This window comes from Hoplias malabaricus, chromosome Y (genome assembly GCF_029633855.1).
Source record: "Hoplias malabaricus isolate fHopMal1 chromosome Y, fHopMal1.hap1, whole genome shotgun sequence".
NCBI lineage: Eukaryota > Metazoa > Chordata > Actinopteri > Characiformes > Erythrinidae > Hoplias > Hoplias malabaricus.
Window position 1 is genome coordinate 2,528,618 of NC_089820.1, and position 23,298 is coordinate 2,551,915.

The 23,298-nt window shown below is 38.5% G+C and overlaps 4 protein-coding genes across 10 annotated transcripts in view; 2 read left to right on the forward strand and 2 right to left on the reverse strand.

The window, feature by feature from the left end:
• Nucleotides 1-142: 142 nt before the first annotated feature.
• LOC136678122 (N-lysine methyltransferase KMT5A-A-like) lies at nucleotides 143-9,609 on the reverse strand. Of its 2 annotated transcripts, none has more exons than XM_066655989.1 (8): nucleotides 9,362-9,609; nucleotides 7,636-7,715; nucleotides 7,425-7,560; nucleotides 5,543-5,720; nucleotides 3,735-3,825; nucleotides 2,683-2,742; nucleotides 2,401-2,591; nucleotides 143-1,376 (listed from the first exon to the last, which is right to left on the reverse strand). In XM_066655989.1, exons 2-8 carry the CDS (start codon nucleotides 7,636-7,638, stop codon nucleotides 1,166-1,168), a joined length of 870 nt encoding a protein of 289 aa, XP_066512086.1. In that variant the 5' UTR covers nucleotides 7,639-7,715; nucleotides 9,362-9,609; the 3' UTR covers nucleotides 143-1,165. The 2 variants fall into 2 exon arrangements, with proteins under 2 accessions (XP_066512086.1, XP_066512085.1); XM_066655988.1 differs by lacking the exon at nucleotides 9,362-9,609 and adding an exon at nucleotides 7,858-7,991.
• Nucleotides 8,197-11,634, forward strand: LOC136678126 (cyclin-dependent kinase 2-associated protein 1-like). The gene is made up of 4 exons (XM_066655996.1): nucleotides 8,197-9,284; nucleotides 10,132-10,229; nucleotides 11,245-11,371; nucleotides 11,496-11,634. The coding sequence occupies exons 1-4, from the start codon at nucleotides 9,218-9,220 to the stop codon at nucleotides 11,561-11,563; spliced, it is 360 nt and encodes a 119-aa protein (XP_066512093.1). The 5' UTR covers nucleotides 8,197-9,217; the 3' UTR covers nucleotides 11,564-11,634.
• A 461-nt stretch (nucleotides 11,635-12,095) lies between these two features.
• On the reverse strand, nucleotides 12,096-13,106 carry LOC136678125 (mitochondrial translation release factor in rescue-like). The gene is made up of 2 exons (XM_066655995.1): nucleotides 12,730-13,106; nucleotides 12,096-12,628 (listed from the first exon to the last, which is right to left on the reverse strand). Exons 1-2 carry the CDS (start codon nucleotides 12,985-12,987, stop codon nucleotides 12,398-12,400), a joined length of 489 nt encoding a protein of 162 aa, XP_066512092.1. The 5' UTR covers nucleotides 12,988-13,106; the 3' UTR covers nucleotides 12,096-12,397.
• A 4,165-nt stretch (nucleotides 13,107-17,271) lies between these two features.
• The window catches only part of LOC136678120 (membrane-associated phosphatidylinositol transfer protein 2-like), a 91,006-nt gene continuing 84,979 nt past the window's right edge, over nucleotides 17,272-23,298 (forward strand). For 2 of the 6 annotated variants that reach the window (XM_066655982.1, XM_066655983.1), the window contains exon 1: nucleotides 17,274-17,991. The gene's annotated coding sequence lies outside the window, so the exon portion shown is untranslated. Of the gene's footprint in view, nucleotides 17,992-23,298 lie in introns of all 6 variants that reach the window. The other 4 variants (XM_066655985.1, XM_066655986.1, XM_066655987.1 and 1 more) reach the window with 3 other exon arrangements.

The following is a 23,298-nucleotide window of genomic DNA, read 5'->3' on the forward strand; positions in this document are numbered from 1 at the left end:
GTTCTATGATTTTTCTTACAAAAAATTAGATATAAAAGAACAGAAAATTAGTTTGAAAGTTGAACTTAGCTACTAACCATTTATTAATGGTTTTGTGCAATAATACTTCTATATTTTTTTGTGATTGTTCAATTTGGATTTACATTGTTTCTTTTCCATTTGTCATTAACTATTAAAACATCATAATCCTACATCTTTATTTATAAATGATGTATCTTCTGTACTGTTTTCATTGCAATATTTACCAGTTAGATGTGGTACATCTTTTTCAGTATTTTCAAGTTACAAAATCTGATATGAGGCCACTCATGACATCAGGACCTTATAAACAAGTCTGTGTCACATCAGAGAAAAGGGCATATCGTATACAATGATGAGTAAAATATTTTTGGCAATGAACGTAAAATCAGTGACATACTGAATCTAAAGGGGTTGAGAACATTAAATGGTGTAGCTCTCAAGAGATTAAAAAAAAACAACAGGAACATTTTATTGATCTAAGAGAACTATAACATATATAAGAACTAAAACGTTTTAAAAAGGACATAGGTTTGCTCCTAATAATAACAACAACACATAGCCTGTATGCTTTGTAAACATTTATATCCATTTAAAATCAGAAGAAAACTATTTCACACCCTGTACCATTACAATGAAAGTATTATAAAAGTTGAAATTGACCAAAGCTGTACATGTACTCCAATTATATTATTAACAAATACTGTAAAGTTCACATTTAATATTGTAAAGAACTTGCCTGCAGAGTCATGGTGTAATCATATCCATCTATGCTGTTTGCACAAACATTAAAGTTACACTGGCCTGCTATAAAGCAAATCCTGATTCAAAAACTGGTTCAGTGTAGCATTTCCTCACAGCAAAATCATAGCATTTACCACTCTTATCAAATTAGAAAGGTATGATTTATGGCCTCTGCATTCATTCTACACACTGCATTTGTATCTGAGCTTGACCATACGGCTCATAAAATCACTAAATCAATCCAACCAGGACCCAAGACAATAATGTCAATAATACAAACCATTCAAAGCATTTGAAATTCAGTATGGTTTTGAGAATCACTTTACATTACAAGAAATGCAAGCAAGCACTAAATTTACATGTAAAAAAAACCATTCACATTTGATGCAGGATGGAAGAGGGGTCAATGCTTGAGCCAGGGGTGAGCAGCAATGGCTTCTTTACTGCGATCTCCATAGTCATAAAGAAGTTCTTCTCCTGTTTTAATGTCTCTGGCTGCTACCAGAATGAGATGTGGTACTCCATTTAGATCATGTATTCTAGTCTGGCAGTTGCCATTTTTGCTGTGGTTAATCAGTCTCCCCAGTCGACCAGATTCTTTAGTTGCATCCACACTACAAGAGAAGGATTGTAAACATGTTTATCCTAAAGCTAGTTCTTTCTAAAGACCGTTCTGAATATTTAATGTCATGCAATTTGAAAATAAGAGTTTCATGGACAGGTTCCAGTGGAAATAAATAAATGAGTCTACTGTACAGGTGCTGGTCATAAAATTAGAATATCATGGAAAAGTTGATTTATTTCAGTAGTTCCATTTAAATTTGACACGTGTATATTATGAAACTCATTTATTACACACAGACTGATACATTTCAAGTGTTTATATCTTTAAATTTGATGATTATAACTGACAACTAATGAAAACCCCAAATTCAGTATCTCAGAAAATTAGAATATTACTTAAGACCAATAAAAAAAAAAGGATTTTAGAAATGCTGGCCAACTGAAAAGTATGAGCATCTACAGCACTCAATACTTAGTTGGGGCTCCTTTTGTCTGAATTACTGCAGCCATGCAGCATGGCATGGAGTCAGTCCGTCTGTGGCACTGCTCAGGTGCTCTTAACTAGCAACAACATAATTGATGACAGGTTAAAAAAAAAATGAACGGAAAAGACCCAGCCTTCACTGAAAGAGCTGATCAGCTCAGCAGTAAAACCTCAACTGGCAAAGATTGGTCTTTTTGTGTAAATATGTGCAGGCACACGAGGCAGAAGCTGAAAATTAGAATTTTTTTTAAATGTATATAAAAACACATTTCTTTATTTGAGCTAAACATTTCTACAATTTTGTCAGACTTTACCAGTGATTTCAAATAGGTTTTTGAAATGTTGTGGCCTTTCCATAAAATAGTGATCATTATTTCATCAGAAATCAATGAAAATAGTCTAGACTTCATAGTATTTACATGTCAAAGTGAATCTCTCTTTCCCACACAATCAAAATTAGAGCAACCTTTACTTAATTTCAAAGTCAATTCCAATTTATTTATCTGAAGAGACCAAAGTGTTAAAAAAAGGTGATGCAGCACAGTGTTAAAAACATGGCCCTGTCGAGAGAGAGAAAGACAGACACTCACCAATAGTTTTTGCTGAGGTGCTGAAAGTAGTACATGTAGCAGCCTTTTGTAGGGTCTTGAGCGTACTGGGCCTCTCTTTTTTTGGCATCAGCCAATTGAATCAAATCTCCATGATACTCAACAATAAACTGGCCTTTATGAAATTCTCTTTCAGCAAAAACCCCTCTTCCTTTACCTTCAATATGTTTAACCTGTTTAAAAATGAAAATGCCATAGTCCAACGTCAATAAAAATGCACAAACGATGTAGGGTAAAGATTTGTTGATTTATTTATTGACTAACCTTTAGTCCTTCTTCTACATTGTTTGTGATTACGTCGTCTATATGTCTCTGTTCTTCACACTGTTTAGAAGAAAAACCATTGTGTTTACATAAAAATTGATCATTTCAAAGAGATTAACACATGGAATAATAAAGAATATATGCTTGAGATTAAATGAATGTGAAAGACATCTGACACATTATCTCAAAGTTCACTGGTTTACTCTCAGTCTTGATGGCGTGTATGTTTCACCCTCATCTGTGGTTCGTAACCTCAGTGTACTTTTTAATACTAATCTTTCATTTGAACCATATCAGGTCTGTTGTCAAAAAGTCCTTTTTTCACTTACATAACATTGCCTGTGTTCAGCCTATGCTTACCAACCAACATGTAGAAATCCTGATACACGCTTTCATTTCCTCTCGGATTGATTATTGTAACTCCCTCCTTATAGACATTCCCAATAAAAAGATTTGTAATCTTCAATATGTTCAAAATTCCACTGCCAGAACTCTGTCCTACATTAAGTAATCCATCCACATTACTCTGATACGAACAGCACGGGCCACCCGTCTCTCTTCATATTTTGTTTAAACTTGTATTACTTACCTACAAATCTCTGCATGGTCTTGCACCCTCATACTTAACTGAACTCCTTCACCCATACTCTCCTACCTGCGCTCTTAGGTCTTCTAATGTTGGCCTTCAGTCCATTCCTAAATTTAAATTGGTCTCAGTAGGTGGTAGATCCTGTAGCGTATCGGCCCCAGAATTGTGGAATAACTTGCCACAGTCTCACCATCTTTGTACCTCACTTTCCTCTTTCACATCCGAACATAAAACCGAACTTAAAATCTTTTCATTCTTTGTTACCTTGATTAATCTGCTGTCTGGCATATGTTATTATTGATATCTTGTGTTTCTAGTGTCCTTGAGTTTGAGAAAGGCATTATGTAAATTAGACATTATTATCTGTGCCCTTAGTATAGTGTTGCCTAGCAGGGATACAAGGAGGAGTGGAGAGAGAGGGGGAAAAAAGAAAAGAAAATGGCCCCAGCAGCACTTTACTCACCTTCAATTCAGCTTTACTTTTTCTGGAACTTCTTCTTATGGGAAAATAATCTGTGACCTTTCGATTTTTTGGGGAAATTGTGTTTTCTGCTCTGGAAAAACAAACAAACAAAAAACAATGAATGAGCCAGCTCGGATTTGTATAAGGTCAAATAATTCTAATAACCAGACTCGTCTAAAAATCATCAGCTATAGGTATTATATACACTCACTCATCTCTCTGATTACAATTAGGAATTCAAAACTGTGGCAAATTATTGGGACAATGAGATTAAATTACTTAATTTATAATTGATTCATTCAGAGAGACCAGCTGAACAGCACAGCTCAGCATGAGAACCCAGCACACCAGTTCCATTCTTATGACTGGAGATCGATAAGGGGAAGTACAACTCTAAAGTCAATGCGTGAGACAAGTAGCAGAGAAAAATTAAAATGGCTTGTTGACTTAAGCAGCCCATGGAAAACTGACTGGTCTGTCTTTTTTAATCAGTTTATGGGTTGGGAGGTGCTCCAGGTCCCCAAATTAATGTGCAAGTGCACTAAAGTTATTTTTTTGTTAAACTGAACATCAGCATCATTTTACATACAAACTACACATTGAATATGGAGTTTGTTAAATTTACACCTCCAGTTTAACAGCATGTGTTTTGAGACAAATAAATGTGAACTAAAATGAAATTGATCAAAAGAAATATCACAAGGTTTGTAACTATTATAATGCTCTACAACCCTAATTGCAGCCTCTTTCAATTAGCGCTGTTTTTGGAGGGTGTTCCTACTTGTTGCCTCTAATAGGTGAAATGAATATTCTATTGATCGTATATAGAATGATGACAGGCATCCCTCTCAGTCAATCATAGGAATCTCTTAAACAAATGTACAACAATAAAGGAGCTGGCAGTCTGCGTGAATTTCCCCCGGGGTCTCTGGTTTCCTCCAAATGTCCAAAAACATGGAGGTTAGGTGAACTGGATACTCTGGTGCGAGTGAATTAATGTCTGTACGTGTGTACACCAAGATATGGATTGGCACTATCTCCTGTGTGAACCCCTAGTGCCCAATGCTCTCCTCCAGGGGGGTGGTAGTTCCTGGTTGAGAGGACAGGTTGCGCATTTGGCTGCTGCTTCTCACCAGCATGTGTGTGTTGACTGAGTGTTGAATGGAATGGTGTTCTGTGCAGTGTTGATTGTAAAGGGTCCTTCTGTGTCTAGAAAGATGCCATATAAGTAACTATAAATAAACAAAATAATTAATTAAAAGAAACAAAGGACAAATGATAGCAGCGTACTGAATGAATATTATACATGATATAATTATTATAATCTGGAATGTGACTGCTCTTTATTAAATTCTTGACCTAAGACGTTTAATTTAATTGTGTGCAAATCACAGATAGCAATGCACTTCTTGGATATATTATATATAATAAATATAAATATCACATGGCATTGCCCTTTGGTCTTAATTCTTCACATCTGAATTCAGTTAAAATGCCACTATAGTATAGAATCTATAAAGTAGCCGGAACAGATGCAGCAACATAAAATTTCAGAGCAATCAAAAATCACCATTTTTTGTGTCCCAAAATATTTGCTCACTTGAAAACAGAATTCCAAATGGCATAACTCACTCACGCATTGTGGTTTATGTTGCACAGAATATACTGATAAGGAATAAGCGAAGCCTTTTACCTCATTGTTCAAGTATTTTCTGTGTTTTTCAAATGTAACTTTGTAGATTAATATTTTGCAATGAATACTGTTCATTTACAATGAAAAAAAAAAAAATCATTAAAGAGAAACATACCTTTTGTGGGTTGGCTTACTGACTTTGCTTTTAGCATGTGGCACACTTTCAGTTTTGTTTGGAACAACCTCAGATGCTTTCTCTTCATCTTGGGGTGAACACGTTTTCTCTCTCGGTGAAGACAATATCCTTATGCCACTATTTTCTTGTTTAGGTTGCACCCCTCCTGTGACACTTACTGTAAATATGTAAAAGAAACCAAAGAACGCTATGAGGACTAGTTATATCAGCAAATCTGATAAAAGTAATATTATTCAGTTCTGGTCTTTCTAATCATTTTAACCAATAGAAACAAAGGAGACAAACAAAAATAAATCAAGAACACACCGCTACTGATAAATCCTGAGAAAATTACACAGAAAAGGGGCTATGCAAAATGTACAATGAGCTCTTCATGTTCACTTAAGTGGTGGTCATGAGATTCAGACAAGCATGCAGTGGGTGTATTCACATACAAAACATTGCCTGGCCCAGAAAAATAAATTGCACCCTAAAACTCATTGTCTTACACTTTGTAGTTGCTACAATTGAAAACTGTGGTCCTTATGTTAATCTGCATACTTTTTTAAAACCGCTTTCACCCTGTTCTTCAGTGATGAGAACCCCCATAGGACCACCAAGTGCAGAAATTCAGGTATTATTTGGGTGGAGGATCGTACTTAGTGCTGCGTTCACACTGACTTGGAGGTGGTGGGTCAGTGTGTTGCACTGGTACACTCTCAGAAGGACTCACTGTGGTGGTGAGTCTGAATGATACATCTTCAGTAAATTATGTTAGGGACTATAATTGTACCACATTCCATATCTTAAATGTGGATTTTAAGTTGATTTCATACATCTCATTTCAACTCCAAAATTTTTATATTGTTTTTCTGTTTAAAAAAATTATGATAGGAAAGCTTACAGATATTCACTTTTCTTCCTGGAGAAGAGGATTTGATGAACCTTTAGGAGCACAACTGCACTCTAAACCAACGTTGTACCTTTAAAAAGGTATATTTCCTACCTCTGTACATTCATTTATTCATTCATTATCTGTAACCCTTATCCAATTCAGGGTCACGGTGGGTCCAGAGTCTACCTGGAATCATTGGGCGCAAGGCGGGAATACACCCTGGAGGGGACGCCAGTCCTTCACAGGGCAACACAGACACACACACACACACATTCACACCTACGGACACTTTTGAGTCGCCAATCCACCTACCAACGTGTGTTTTTGGACTGTGGGAGGAAACCGGAGCACCCGGAGGAAAACCCACGTGGACACAAGGAGAACACACCACACTCCTCACAGACAGTCACCCGGAGCGGGAATCGAACCCACAACCTCCAGGTCCCTGGAGCTGTGTGACTGCGACACCTACCTGCTGCGCCACCGTGCCGCCACCTCTGTACATTTCCCGACTTTGAGGATCAGACACAGCAGTGCTGCTAGAATTTTTAAGCCTCTTAATCCCGCTGCTAGACTGAGAACTGTGACTACTGTAGACTAATACAAAATGAGCACTAACAGATGAGCTACTGTCTCTCTCTCTCTCTCTCTCTCTCTCTCTCTCTCTCTCTGACTTGGCACTGACAAAAGTGGACCAACAAGGTATGTGTGTCTAATAAAAAGTTTCCAGTGAATGGTCCCAGTGTTTAAAAACTCCATCAGGACTGCTGTGTCTGGTCCTCTTGTACCAGTACAACAGACACTAACTACCACCACCCAAATAATACCTGCTCTGTGGTGGTCTTGTGAAGGTCCTTACCATTTAAGAATCAGCTGAAAAGGGAGTTTAAAAGTATGCAGAGTATCACATGGAAAAAGCCTAATTGTTGAACTACAAAGTACTTTTATAATCAGTGGAGCTGATCAAATGAACACTGAATAACTTACCTTCTTTGCTTGTGTCACTGTCCTTTCGTGCTGAAGAATTTTCCTCAAGAATAGGAAAAAGAGGACTCTTGCGATGCGGGGAACGTGTATTTCCTCTGTTTGTAAAACTGTGCAGCGTTTGTTGTTCTGGACCTGTCTATAAATACATTCAAATGCGTTAGGTCGTCTGTAAAGGTCTATAAGTATAGATTTGATGTGGCTCAAATCTTACCATTTTTGTCTCATGTTTGTTTTCTTTGGCTTCTTTTTCGACCTTGTTTTTGGGTTGTTCGGCGGTCTGTGTTTTCTTGCCTTTAAATAAACACAGAACTTTATGTTCCGCTCTACCGACAAATCAAGCGCATCAAACAATAATACAATACACAATAAAATCACACAAGTTGCGTTCAGATTCACGTTAAACGTAAATTAAACATACTATCATTCTGCTTACCTTTTGCCATTTTAAATGCTCAGCAAACAGCCTATGAGTTAGTTAATTAAAATAAAACGACGTCCTCCGAACTCGTACGCTTTTTACAATAACGTAGACTTTTTTTTTTTTTTTTGCTGGTTTTTTTTTTTATTGATGCCGAAACAGCAAGCGCTTCCGGGGGTTTTAAAAATCTACCTGAACTCTCATTGGTTTGCTGCAAGAAAAAGGGCTCTGTGATTGGTTCAGAGACCTCACACCGCCCGTGACTTGTAGTGGCCATCTAGCTCCTCCCCTCCCCCCTCCCTCTCCCCCTTCTGCCATTTCACCAACCATACACTACACTGTACATTGTGAGATATATATATATATATGTGTGTGTGTGGCGGCACGGTGGCGCAGCAGGTTAGTGTCGCAGTCACACAGCTCCAGGGGCCTGGAGGTTGTGTGTTCGATTCCAGCTCCGGGTGACTGTCTGTGAGGAGTTGGTGTGTTCTCCCCATGTCCGCGTGGGTTTCCTCCGGGAAACAGTCCAAAAACACACGTTGCAGGTGGATTGGCGACTCGAAAGTGTCCGTAGGTGTGAGTGAATGTGTGTGTGTGTGTTGCCCTGTGAAGGACTGGCGCCCCCTCCAGGGTGTGTTCCCGCCTTGCGCCCGATGATTCCAGGTAGGCTCTGGACCCCCCGCGACCCTAAATTGGATAAGCGGTTACAGATAATGGATGGATGGATATATGTGTGTGTGTGTGTGTGTGTGTGAATGAAAACTTGGATTTGGTCTGTCAATAGAGCAGAACAATGCAACTTTTCTTTTTATAAGTTATATATATAAGTTTTCATTTACACACACAAATGAACTGAAATATAAACTGAAAATAACGTAATAAATATTGTAGGGCAAGTCAGAGTCTTAACATACTGTAAATCCCATAATATGGTTGAAATTTTACTCATCTTCAACAACGTTTACTGTATTTTATATGTGAATTCTACACGTTTTCATACATATATATATATATATATATACAAACAAACTCTACACGTTTTCGTCGTTGTTTGTTTACAAGTTTTACAAAGTAGTGAATAAAAATTCTACTTTTCGCTTTATTTGTCAAAGCCAGAAGTTTGGTATTTTTTTTATTTATTTATTTATTTTTTTTTTTTTTACATTTTTGATACAACGTTATCTGTCGCCCCGAGTGAACAAAGTACTGTGAATATGTGGAGAGACCATACGTCTGTTATCGTAACGATACTCTCGGTGTCAATATAAAGTGACGGCCATGTTTGCCGGCTGCCGCTGTGCTGTAAACAAAAAGTGTGGAAGGGAGACAGAGACGCTTCAGTGATTTCAGGACGTTTTTAATTCTTCAGTTTATAATGTCTCTGGGAATGTCGTACAAACCTAACATACACCAACACATTCCAGGAACTTCAGCGAATCAAGGTATGGCAGATTTGGTCTTTAGTCGTGGGTGTATGTTGTGTTTTTATCGATGCGAGTTTTGCTGTTGTAATGAATACCTGGGGAAAGCCCGTGTCTGTAGTTTTTGTCCGGTTACATATATAGGGTCAGATCCTGCAAGCTGATTCATATCCGCCATGATTAGCCTTCCAATCAGAAAACCTTTTTCCCTTTTCCCCTCGTAAAGTTTTAGGAGCAGAACTACGCTGATGGAGCGAAACCGACTAACTTTGCATATTTCCCTTTGTCCTGACGGTAGCGGTCAAAACGTGATAGAAATGTATCACTTAGCTGCTTAATTCTGTTTGTTCCGCTTCCTCCATGATTGTCTTCCCAAAAGGCTAATGATTGATCTGGATGAGAAACATTCTGATACTTTGATGACACCCAGCGTTTACAGGGGCACATTGCATGTGAGCTCGGCGTTCAGCCTGCACAAAAACACAAAGCAACACATCATACCCATGCGTGGTCCATACAGACCGCCCTGCTGTGTTCCTGCAAGATTTGTCCACGGGTTAAATATTGGCTCCACACATGGGTGACCTACAGGGAAATTGATGGGATGATTGTGGGTTAAACATAGGGTTCATGTAGGCAGCCCGCCTGAAAAACCAACCCATCAATGGCCCATTATATAGAGTTATTGGGAAGCCCACATTTTTATGACATACCTAGGTTCCATTGAGAGCCATTTTAAACCCAACTATCCCATGTTCAACTCATGTGTTCGGTGCCTTGGTTCACACTAAAAATAATGTTGATTTATTTTCATGTTTACATTGTGTTGGAAAAATCTAATCCTCCTCTTTTGTTTATTACCAATTAGCAACAACAACACATTCCCTGTCTCCAAATGTAGCAACACTGCAATCATATAGACCTATTGTGAATGACTTTGGACCGCCATCTTTGGGTTTTCCTCAGGTGAGTATATACCTAACCTCATAATTTGTTCATTTTGGTGTTTAGAATGTACAAAGCACATTTATTTGAACATCACTAAGTTTTAAACAAAGCTATTTTAATTAAAGTACTTAATATAAGATTTTAGGGCGGCACGGTGGCGCAGCAGGTAGTGTCGGAGTCACACAGCTTCAGGGGCCTGGAGGTTGTGGGTTCAAGTCCTGCTCCAGGTGACTGTCTGTGAGGAGTTATCCCTGTGTCCGCGTGGGTTTCCTCCCATGGTCCAAAAACATGTTGATAGGTGGATTGGCAACTCAAAAGTGTCCGTGAGTGTGAGTGAATGTTGCCCTGTGAAGGACTGGCGCCCCCTCCAGGGTGTGTTCCCGCCTTGTGCCCAATGATTCCAGGTAGGCTCTGGACCCACCGCGACCCTGAACTGGATAAGCGCTTACTGAATGAATGAATAAAAGATTTGGATGTTGTGCTCAATGTACTCAATCAGTCTGCACCCTCAGGAAGAAATGCACAGGTAATAGCATGACATCAAGGAATGGGAGCCTGTAATATCAGGCTAAAATTGTTACAATCCTGCTACCTGCCTAGCAGGTAGTGTTGCAGTCACACAGCTCCAGGGGCCTGGAGGTTGTGGGTTCGAATCCCGCTCCAGGTGACTGTCTGTGAGGAGTTGGTGTGTTCTCCCTGTGTCTGCGTGGGTTTCCTCCGGGTGCTCCGGTTTCCTCCCAGTCCAAAAACACACGTTGCAGGTGGATTGGCGACTCGAAAGTGTCCGTAGGTGTGAGTGTGTGAGTGAATGTGTGTGTGTGTGTTGCCCTGTGAAGGACTGGCGCCCCCTCCAGGGTGTATTCCCGCCTTGCGCCCGATGATTCCAGGTAGGCTCTGGACCCCCTGCGACCCTAAATTGGATAAGGGGTTACAGATAATGGATTGATAGGTCAAATAAGAATATACAATTAAATGTTTCTTAAACTAACCTTATCAAGAACCTTTTATAAGTACTTTTATTTCTTTCTCTCAGAGCTCCAGTGGAACACAAGTGCCTCAAAACAAATATGCTGAGTTGCTAGCTATCATCGAAGAGCTGGGAAAGGAAATCAGGCCAACCTATGCTGGGAGCAAAACTGCCATGGAACGATTAAAACGTGGTAAGGACAAATTATTAGACAAATACAACCACTACAGAGACATGATCTTTTATTATTATTATTATTTTTAACAGAAAGACAAAAGAAAACAAAATATTATTAAGTCTGTGTGTTCTCTTTTTAGGGATTATCCACGCTAGGGGTCTAGTGCGCGAGTGCTTGGCAGAAACTGAAAGAAATGCAAGGTCGTAAAGGGCAGCTACATTCCTCCAGAGGCAAACCAGGATTCCATATTCTCAAAAAACTACAACCAGGGCAGACAGTGCACAAACATGCAACGAGCAACCTGAACAACCACATACCCTTGTATTCAAAAGAACACTTGACTGCACCTTTGGGCACACGTAATTAAAGGCTTTCATAGAAGTGTGTGTAAGATGTAGCAGGATAAAGAAAGGTTAAAAAACATCCCAAAACTGTACTTGACAGGAACTACCTGAATTTATTTATGTTCCCATTTGGGAACATTATATTTTCTCTTTTGCTTATAAAGTGTTTAAAAAACGTCAGAACTTTGCATGTTACATTTGAATGCCATTTTTTTTTTTGTTTACTAAAATTGCATGGCTGAATCAAGGGCATTTAAAAAGTAGGGTTTTTTTAGAATGTGCCAAATGTCATGTTATAATAATATTTGCATCTTCATATTTATTACCGAGTGTAATAAATAAAACTATTTTCATGTAGATTAGTTCTTCATTTAATTCTCTTTTCCATCTGTTTGTATGTTTGGTATATAGCATATTAAACCAGGTCATTTTTTTAAAGGATGTACTGATTCATTATACGTTGAAATGCCACAGCAACACTGCTGTACCTGATCCAATTGCACTAGCACAACACACACTAACACTTCCACCACCTGTCACTGCAGCACTGAGAAAAGTCCACCACACGAAAAACCAGTGTCCTGAGCATTAGAAATAGGGTAAAAGAGGGCTAACAGAGAGTCAGATGGACTACTGTACTAAGAAAATCTGTATGTTTAGTGGAGCTGATAAAACGGACAGCCGGAAAATTGGCATCTTATCCACTACTGTCTCCTCGCTTGTCGTCATCTGAGAGCATTTCCCTCAACAGTCGCTTTTTCTCCAAGTTGTCGTTCACTTTCCTTCGTTTTTCTTGTTTTTTCGCCTTGGATTCCTCCTGAGATTTAAGCAGTTCACTGTCCTCCCCTTTGTAAACGATGTCTAACTTCTCACGCATGATCTCTCGTGCGCGCCTCCTGTTTAACTCCAACGATCTCGTCTGGTGACACTGGAAAATAAGATAAGAACACCAGAACTTGTGGTCGTCGTCTGTTGAAAAGAGACCGTCGCAATAAACGTTACAGGTTTAGACACGACGAACACATCTACCTTTACGACGACTCCTGTCGGGGTGTGCTTCAGCACCACGCAATTACTTGTTTTGTTAGTAGCTTGGCCACCCGGTCCAGAACCTCGGACAAACTGTTCGTTCAAGTCGTCCTCGTTTAAAACCGGCAAATCTGTCCAGTGTTTTTTCCCTGCCCTCTGAATGACAGGCCACTGGGCCGCCTGACTGAGCCACAGTGAGCCACTGGTCAGCCTTCGTGTACAGAAGTAGATATTCTGGACAACCGCCAGAGAAGGCATAATGATTATAAATAAATAAATCTGTCATAAATACTTACAATCCCTACTAAATGCAATTTAAAATTTTAGCACTACAATAAAGTTTTCAAATACAGTATTTGCTGCTAAACTCTTCTTCTCCGTCTGTTGGTGTAATAACTAATCTCATATCGCCACCTATCGGTGCCTAAAATCTGCTGAATAGTGATGTGTCGGTCGCGAACGAACCGGTTCAAAGAGCCGGCTCTTGTAAGTGAACGATGAGAGCCGGGTCCCGTCTAAGACCGAGCCATTTTTTTCTAAGGCTTGTCATTCAACCAATCAGAGAACAACAAGCAAAGCTGAGACACTTGGTTTTCCTGAATGCCAATCTGCCTTCCAGAAAATAGATTAAGAATATGTTAAATCAGTTTGTTGACAGTTGTGGTTGTTTTAATCACTACCGTTGAATGCTGCTGTTTTGCACTTTGTATTTGTTTATTTTATTATGGATGTTATTATAGAAATGGATGATTATTTAATTTAATAAGCTATTTTATAATACCTACCTTTTGGGTTCCATTGACTATACTTCAGAGTTTACAAGTGATTTTTTATTAAGGTGTTTAAATAAAAATGTAAAGTTATTTATAATTTAAAGTTATTATTTTAAGTTATTTATACAATTGAATGTGTGAGTGCAATCAGTGAGTTATTACAAGACAGCCATAAAAACAATTGGCCATTGCAACACTATTTATTATTTTTAATATTGAACAATAATATTTTGCCCATATAGTCATGTAAAATGTAGGTAATATTGTTCTGTACCAGTGGAAATAAGTGGTAAAACAAAGAGCCATTTAGGAGCCGAAAGAGCCGGCTCTTTATGAAGAGCCGAGCCAAAAGAGCCGGCTCCTCAAAAAGAGCCGAAATTCCCATCACTGCTGCTGAAAGAAACCAAAGCCCATACGTGCGTCATAAAATAGTGGGCAGTCGGTTTATTCTTTGATGCTTTAATGTATAATTGTTGTTTATTTGATTAATTTAACATCTTGGGGTAAAAATACAATGTGGCCGTGCACAGGTATGTGGTATTTATTTCCTCTAGGGAAAATTGAAAAAAACCTAAAGGCCATTATATGACATGTAAACTGTTCATGAAATGTTAACTCATTTTACAAAGCAAAAAACAAAAACATATAATGTAACAATTTTAAACATTACAGTTTAAACTGAAGGGGGGGGGGGGGTGATGACAAATGTTAACAAGGGAACAAATTTAATGTCAATGCATCAGGTCTTATATACACACATTTGTTTATTTGACTCATTAAGAATTTAAATTTTGGGGGTGAAATGCAGTATGGACTGTGCAACAGTTATAGGATATTTTAAATTTTATTCCCACAATATGTATATAATATTGTGCATTAAAATTATTATAAGAAGGCCTTGTACTGTTGTGAAATGTTTAAAGTATTAACGTATTTTTTTAAACCAAATAAATGTTAAATCAAACTAGCAGAATATAATAATAATAATTATTATTATTATAAAAGAGTCCATTGCCATTGGTAGTGGTTCTGAGATATTGTATTTCAAATAAAAATAAATAAATAAATAATAATAATAAAAAAAAGGCAGCATGGTGGCACTGCAGGTAATGTTGCTGCCACACAGCTCCAGAGTCCTGGGGTTATGGGTTCGACTTCCACTCCGAGCAACTGTCTGGGAGGAGTTTGGTGTGTTCTCCCCTGTGTCCGCATGGGTTCCCTCTGGTTGCTCCTTCTTCCTCCCACAGTCCAAAAACATATGTTGATAGGTGGGATGGCTACTCAAAAGTGACCATAGGTGTGAATATGTAAGTGTGTGTTGCCCTGCGAGGGACTGGGGCCTCCTCCAGTGTATGTCCCCGCCTTGCCCCCAATGATTCTGGGTAGGCTCCGGAACCACCGTGACCCTGAACTGGATAAGTGGATAGAGACAACGAATAAATGAATGAATAATAATAAAAACGCAAGTTAAAATTTTACTTTGGCACTAGAAGCTTTTTGCCATCTACATAAGGAGTCCAAATATGCATATAACTAGCCGTTGATTCAACGTTGAAATAACGTAATGACTAATCGAAACGTCTAATCAACGTTCTCTTAAGGCTGAAAATGAAAGTTGAAAAGACATCCAAACAGACATTGAAAAGACATTAAAAAAAACCACCTCACATTACGTTAATATATTGTCACAGAAAAATAATTTAAACGTTATAGTTCCATGATAATAATTTTACATTTATTTTAAAAAGTAGTATCCTCAACATGGGCTTCACCCCTCTCAGTAGGCTTAGAAGGCTTAACTGAGTGCAAATTCATTCAATCAGTCAATACAGTAATACACACAATTCTAGAGAATGTCTCTAAGGTCTAACACCTAAAGGCAACCAAAAGATCTTTAATTTCTCTCAATGGTCAATCAGTGTTTGTATCTGAAAGTTTTCTTTGACTTGCTACTGTAGTACTCTTGTCCTGTTTCAATCAAATTAAAAGTCTCTGTCTAGTCTCAGTAACATTTACTCAGAAATGGTTCTTAAGACCAGCCAAATGCAGAACTTCTGTTTGAGGTCTTTGGAAATAGAAACTTTTCTATCAACAGCACATTCAAATAATATCTCGGCCCTTTCTCAGCTTGTTCAGATTGGAACCATCGAAAAGACATTAGTGTCTAATTTGCAGGATATAAGTGCAGTAATACCTTGATTTACGAGTTTAATTCGTTCTGAGACTGAGCTCGTAATTCAATTGCTTGTATATCAATTTAAAATGTCCCCATTAAAATGAATTAAAATGCTATTAATCCGTTCCAGCCCCACAAAAACCACACAATTTTTTAAAAAAGGTTTTTAAATAAGACAAATGTACGTTATAAATTACAAACAGTATATAAAAACATTATAAAAGGGAATGTAAATAAATAAACTGGTTGTAATAAGTGTATTTACACTGAAGAACAAATGAAGATGCTGGCGGTATGCTAATGCTAATGCTACAAAAACAGGGATACGACAGAGATGCTTCCCAGTAAACAAGGAACGTCCCTGGAGGTTCAAAATAGGTCTAAAAGTAGTCTGTCCGTCAAGGACATATTTTAAACATCAATGGACGTCCAAAATCCATCTTAATAAGTTAGTTAAGTACTGACCAATCGATAACGTCAGTGGACGTCCAAACCGCGTTTTATACAAGTAATTTATTTCGGGACCAATTAATAACGTCAATGGACGTTATTAATTATTATCATTATGTTATTTCAACGTTGAATCAACGGCTAATTGTTTACTGGGTTGCACTAAAGGCACAGCCAATCACACTGGCTATATGTGTTACGGGAGGTAGGACTTGAGCAGAGAACGTAATTTAACCATTTTTGCACCTCTAGTTTAATGAGACGTTGATACATCTGGTTATTTTTATTTTATTTTATTTTATTTTATTTTAATTTATTTTATTTATTTATTTATTTTTTAGAAGGGACCAAATTATTGGTGAGGACAATTTAATAATCGATGGCTATTGTTGGGGACACATCACTTCCGTTCATGCTAATTCTACGCTCTTGACTTATCCATTTCAAGGTTGTGGTGGGTTCGGAGCCTACCAGGAATCACTGGGTGCAAAGCAGGAACACACCTTGGAGGGTACGCCAGTCCTTCAACAACACTCCTGCAACACACACTCACACCTATGGACACCTCTGATTAGCCAATGCACCTACCAATGTGTGTTTTTGGACAGTGGGAGGAAACCAGAGCATCTTTAGTAAACCCACACGGACACGGGGAGAACACACTAAACTCTTCCCAGAGCAGGGCTCGAACACACAACCCCGATTGTTGCTCTGCATACTTTGTTGCCTCCTTACACCCTGCACATCAATGGCCAGGAACCCAGAAACCAACCACAGAGCAGTTGGGTGATGGATCATTCTCAGTGCTGCAGTGAAACGGTGGTGTGTTAGTGTGTGTCAAAACAAGGATAAATACCCGGAATTTACTTCACAAAATGTTGTTCTTTATTTTATAGGCCATCATTATATGGATTTTATTTTATAAACAATTAAATACTGTGTTTACCCTTATTACTCTTGTTTACCCAGCTTGAAAGCCCTGAGTTGACGGATTGGTTCCTTAGTTGTATGACGTAAGAACCCCAGACTGTCTGAATCTGCCTGTTTGCGACTGTCTTTACTACACTGCAGTTTCAGAGTGAAAATACTCAACCGTGGCATGGACTGCTTACTTCTTTTTAGCATATAACAAACGACACTGTGACACGCTAACGCGTTTTACCAGTTGGTTTTCACTGGAGGTAATTCTTTGTGGATGTGTTTTCTTAACCAGCTTCCAGTGTAACTACCTTAGCCAGCAGGCGGAGCGCTAGACTGTGCTTTAGCCATGTGCGAGAGGAAACCCTGAGTCAAATCATAACAGAAGTGGTCTCGCAGATCAAGCGGGCACACTTTCGTGTTTAGGATGGCACGGTCTCAGCCTTTTCTCCATTTAGGGGGCTTGTGTGAGGTAAGACGACGAAGGCACTCTGTGAACACGGCTGTAGGATTCACGTCACCGAGGGACACGCCACAGACGTGCTGTAAATTCAAATCTGCAACACGGATGTAACGAAGCGAAGGGCACTGTGCTACATTACTTCGCTGGCGGAGTAAGCTAAGGCTCGGGGCTGTGGTGGACTACGACCTGAATGCCTTTTCACACAGGCAAGGGATTCACACGTGTCCTATAGGCTAAGGTGCAGTCTGTGTGTAGCAGAGAGCACGGTTGGAGGTAAGACACTTTACGCGGACGCCCGGACTAACGTTAGCAAGTTTCTGCCATTGTGTGCTGTGTGAGAACGAAAAGGAGCCCTTTTTTCCATTACGTGGATACCGCATTTTATCCGGAAGGACGAGAACTTTTCGCGTTGTCGCCGGAGAAAAGCAGGGGGTGAGAAACCGTGACCGACGCTAACTGGAGGTTGTAAGCTCCCTGTGTGGGTAAGTGCATCGAAATGTGCAGTTTGCGTGGTGTCCTGCACTGTGGTGTGGGGATATGTGACGGTCAGTGCAAACAGTCCATTTCTGATTACCATGCTGCCAGGTTGCTAGGAAACTGACATGATGGAGATGTTTGGTTTACTTCAGGTCAGCCCTGTTTTTCACTGGCTATTCGCATGAAGCTGTGGAGGATTCGTGGCTTGACAGAGAGGCTACAAAGCAATGCAGCCTTAATAACAAAGTGCTGGAATGAAAAAAGGCTACATGTGAATTAAACGGTTTGATGTGTTTACGTTACATTAAACTGTAAGCCATTATGACGCAGCTCGGCAAATCTCTGTTCACTAAGCTAACGTTTGATAAACGTTTGTGGAGTGTTTATGTCACAACCACTGTGAGCGATGTAAGGCCTAATATTCTTCAACAATCTAATGGTTCACGAATGCACGTTGTGTGTGGATACGTGACGTGAATGAAGTGCTACATTATAAAGGTCCATGAGAATGTGCCTAGTTTGTAGAACTGCCTGCATTACATCAGGCCTAGGGGCTCAAACCATGTCTTCATGAGGTTTATGGGTTATTTCTAATGGCACATCAAAGGCAGCAGTGTTAGAAAATCAATTACAATCTTATTTTTGAAATAGACATCCTAACCTGTTCAGCTTTTGTATTATTTCCTGAGCTTGTTATAATCTAATGTTGAACTCTCTTGCGGTGGCACTCATCTGATCAGTCATTAAACCACCTAAAAATCATCTTTGTGCATAAGAATTACATACAAAGAAGTTATTTCCAGGAGAAAAATTCCCTAATGCCTTAATTGAAGTATATGTTACGCCACACCTTTAGTCTTCATTTAATATGCGTGGGTCTTTGCCTCTCACACCTATCTCTGCAGCTTAAAAGCCATACCCTGCAAGTTGATGGGATTGGTTACTTAGGTTTATGATGTAAGAAACCCTGGCTGTCTGAATTCGCCCATTTCCGACTGTCTGTTTCATAGTGGAAACTATATAGTGCTTACCCATGGTGCTGAGTGCTTGTTTTACTTGTGATATATATTTTTGGACAGTGGGTCTCAAACTGAGGTAGGCGTAGCAGAAAGAGGTGGTATGACCTCAAAAAATATACTACTTAATTACTGAGCGAGAATTCTGTACACAAGAAGACAAAACATTGCCGTTATTGGAATCATTACAGCCCTAAAACAAGGTTTAACATAGCGCCGCCCTTCCTTCACCTGCTACAATCGCAGAGAGCTACTGCGAGCACCTGCCCCAAGCCCCCGCTGTGCTGTTTTTATTGTAGCCTGTTACAGCACACATATATGCAAAAATTCAAGCAAGATTTGGCCTTATGCCCCCAGAACAGAGGAAGAACCACCGGCGCACAAGTTCCTGTGGTAAAAAATCATAGGTGGTACTTGGAGGTTTTGGTATGATAATGGGAGGTACTTGGTCTAAAACGTTTGAGAACCACTGCTCTAGGACACTGTTTCCCAAAGTGGCGGTGCAGCAAAGCAAAAGAATGAGTTATAAATGATATATATCACTTGTAATTATTCCACTGTGTAGGTGATTCCTCACTTTTTTGTTTTGTTTAAGATTTTTTTTAAGAATTTTGTATGAATAACAATATTTAAGTAAATTCCAGTGGAGGAAGCAAACAATGTGTGTGTGTGTGTTGGGGTTTATGTGGGGCGTAGCTTGAAAATATTTTCATCTACAAATGCAGGCACTGCAGTAAAAGTTTGGGAATCACCGTTGTAGCATATACAGAACACTACATGTGCATGATAAAAAAGTGACAATGATTGATTTTCCTGGAGGTGGTCTTTAAATTATTTTCTGAATCTTTTCTGCATTGCTAATGAATGATAAATCAGTTGAATGTAAGTATGTTTATTTGTCTTTTTTCATTTAAACTCCTTATTTGGACATAAGTAACCACAGAGTTCTTGAAAATGGTCAGTGTTCAAAATAAACTGTGCATGTGGGTGGCATTGGAGATAGTGAGAGTTTGTGTGGGTGTGATCACTCATGCCTGAGTCTTTCCGTGCCTTTTGCTGCATGTGCTGTGATTATAGTGTATGCTCTGAAAAGCCGAATGTTTGTTTTAGACCTATTAATGAGTCGATTTTGTCTTTGATTGCCTATGTTGACTGCAAAAAATAATCTAACATCCTAATTTTTTAATGTATAGATACAAGTTAGGGTCAAAAAAGTGTGAATGTGTATTCAGGTCTGGATGCATGTACTGTGTACTCCATTCTTGGGTCAGTACTGTCAGGCTGGGATTGAGAGTTTCCTTTTTTTTACATTCGTATTTCAATCGTATGTGGTTGTGCAATAATGATATGATATTGATTATGTACTGCACTGCAAAATGTGAATCCAAAGCCATGCTTTTTGCCCCTTATGTGTCTGTGTGTATATATATATATATATATATTTAGTGTGCAAATTAATTTATATCATATTATACAATATTGATGACAGTAAATACTCACATGACACTGATCTAGACGCGACAGCAGTGTGTTCAGTAATTTAAGAATTTAAGAACTTGGGAAAGATGCTGTTGCAGAGTGTTGGTGGAGGAGTGGATGCTCCATTACGTTTTCTATGTGGCAGGAGGGTGAAGAGTCTATGAGAGGTGTGTGAGGGGTCTTCCAATGCTGGTGGCTTGGCCTCAAGGAATTGGGACCTGCATCCACATCTGTTGTTATCACACCTGGCTGCAGCAATCGCGGTTTAGCTGTTATGAAATGTATTGATTTCTTGAAATGTATTGAAATAAATGTTAATAGTTATTTCATAATAGTAGTAATAAATAACTGCATACAAGCAAAGCATATACTTACTACCACAAAGAGGTCAGTTTTTACTAACGTGAATTAAAGCAGATTGTCATGTTATTGGTTCTTTTGATTGGATAATTCCAGAAAGAATATTATTCAAAATGAGCTTTATTTCTCCTCTTTGACATGTTAAAATCTAATTAATAGGATGGATTTGAACACTGCCTAATTTGTACGGTATCAGATTCCCAGCATGTGTTTCCACCCTTTTTAATACAAGACGTGAATGTAATTTTGGTCTTGCAGCAAGAGTAGTTACTTTAGAAAGCAACAGGTCTGTTCATGTATAGGAACAGGGCTGACACCAAAACATTCCTTGCATACTTTAGCCGTCTAACTGCATTAAATGTGTTAGAAGTAATGGTCTCTCTCTCTTTCTCCTTCTCTCTCCCTCCCTCCCCCTCTCTCACCATTCCAGTTCAGATAATCCTGAATTCAGTTTTTATTCCTGTAACAGAGCTGAAGCATTTAGACTGTCTAATCCATACAGATGTTTACTAACAAATAAACAATGTGGAAAAACAGTGGAATGCAGAAGATGGACTTGTACTTGACCTGATAAAGGCTGCAATATATCAGTCTCTAGGTCCAGTTCTTTAATAGCAGTGAACACTCATTGGTTATTAACTCAGCAAATTACTTCAGTCAGCAAATACAGCTGAATGTGGACAGTGTGACCCTTCTGAGGTATTTCTGCTGAGGAGACGGAAAAGAGATAAAGAAGCAGACAGATAGGGAGGTTTCAGGTCAGCTTGGTAATGAAGGACCCCTCACATCCACTTTTCAGACTTAACTGCGCATATGTAAAATTTATGGCAAGGAGGGAAAAAAATATCAATTGCTACGTTCATACAATAGAAAATCATAGTAATGTTTAAACAGTAGATTTGAACATTTCCTCACTTTTCTCTCAGACGTTTTAGCTCTTAACAATATTTTCTGTTTTGCTTACATTATATAATGTTGGTTTTATGCTAATTGTTCAAATATGGTCTTCAGTGAAAGTTAAGCGGCACTTTAAGATCATAGTATTTCTTTTATTGGGCAGTGTACTTTTAAAATATGCTGAATCTGGCTTTAAAAAAAGGCTGATAGTTTGTTATTTTAAAGTTTTAACAAATTGCTTAGAAGTTCAGAAATTTAATTTATTTAGAAATGTATTTATATAATTATTTTAAAATGTTAAAATGTTCTGTATATTTGCGGTTGGCCTGTTGTTGTCTGACACGAATGGCATTAACAAAAGAAGAAAGCTGATGGCGTTTCTTAAGTTTGCATGATTTTTGTGTCTCAGATTCTTTTTAGTCTTGTTTTATTCCCTTGTCTTAGAGCTGAAGTGTAGCGTACAGATTCTTATCACTTCCTGTCCTCATGACAAAACAGGAAATGCTGTTTGAATTGAATTCTTGTGGCCTCTGCTTCCATATTTGGGTTACTTTGCTTCGAAAATGTTTTCTCCATTTACAGTACAAAATGGACTAGAGGTCACGTAACTTGCCCGGGGCAACCAAACATGACAAACAATGCCAGGCCCTCTCTGGCATACAAATAAGTTATACAAGAACAATACTCAACAAAAAATAAACAAATAAATAAAATAAAGCAGTTTGTGGGCAACGATTATGCAAATTGATCAGCATACTTCAAAATGCTCTTGTCTTCCTGGGTTTGTAGGTTTTATTAAAGGGGTCTTCCAAGATTGATCAAGTTTTAATATATTGTGGTGGCACTCTTTGGCACCTGGTCCAGAAGAGCAAACAACAACAAATATCTTTTTATGTACTCAGGTCATGGACATGCAATTTAATTCCCTGATCAACACCATAAGTAAAAGAGAGATTTTTTGGGACTGTTTTGTGATTCACCATTGTAATATTTTCTATATATTTCTGTGGCCCCCCTCAGGAGCTAGTGCATGGAGGCTAGCAATTGGTGGGGCATTTTATTAATCTTTGTAAATACTCATTTGAATTACTCTTCTTTGAAGAGCAAGATAATTCAGTAAATTGCAATGGCATCCTACTCACCTTCAGATGGTCTGTGACAATTCTATATACTTCTATATTATATACAGTATTTACTATTATACTTGTAGTATAGCATTGCTTCCTTAGCGTGATAAATAATAATAATAATCATATTTCTGTTTTTTTTCTTGTTCATACATTAAACAAATACTGTTTGTTATATAACCATTGTGAGTGCAAATCAAACCACTGATCTGCAGGCTAGTAAACACAACCTTGCTTGCTTGAATTGGTGTAGTAGCTCTTAACTTGGTCACACTAGAAAGCCTTTTTAAAACACACTGTTCAATTGCCTGTGGGTTGTTTTATACCTGGAAGTTGTATGCTACTTTCTCAGAAAAAAAAGCATGATAGAGGTACATTATTGGTCACTAAATTTACAAAGTGTAAATATACCTTATAAAGGTACAACAGTAGT

What these genes read in the sequence shown, in the direction of transcription:
- LOC136678122 (XM_066655988.1), bottom strand. An exon ending in AGTAAGCCAACCCACAAAAG is followed by an intron (nt 3,826 to 5,542) that starts GTATGTTTCTCT and finishes TTGTTTTTCCAG; the next exon opens with AGCAGAAAACACAATTTCCC. An exon ending in ATGTAGAAGAAGGACTAAAG is followed by an intron (nt 2,592 to 2,682) that starts GTTAGTCAATAA and finishes ATTTTTAAACAG; the next exon opens with GTTAAACATATTGAAGGTAA.
- LOC136678126 (XM_066655996.1), top strand. Translation starts at nt 9,218, where the DNA reads ATGTCTCTGGGAATGTCGTACAAACCTAACATACACCAACACATTCCA. An exon ending in CATCTTTGGGTTTTCCTCAG is followed by an intron (nt 10,230 to 11,244) that starts GTGAGTATATAC and finishes TCTTTCTCTCAG; the next exon opens with AGCTCCAGTGGAACACAAGT. An exon ending in CATGGAACGATTAAAACGTG is followed by an intron (nt 11,372 to 11,495) that starts GTAAGGACAAAT and finishes TTCTCTTTTTAG; the next exon opens with GGATTATCCACGCTAGGGGT.
- LOC136678125 (XM_066655995.1), bottom strand. Translation starts at nt 12,987, where the DNA reads ATGCCTTCTCTGGCGGTTGTCCAGAATATCTACTTCTGTACACGAAGG. An exon ending in CGACAGGAGTCGTCGTAAAG is followed by an intron (nt 12,629 to 12,729) that starts GTAGATGTGTTC and finishes CTTATTTTCCAG; the next exon opens with TGTCACCAGACGAGATCGTT.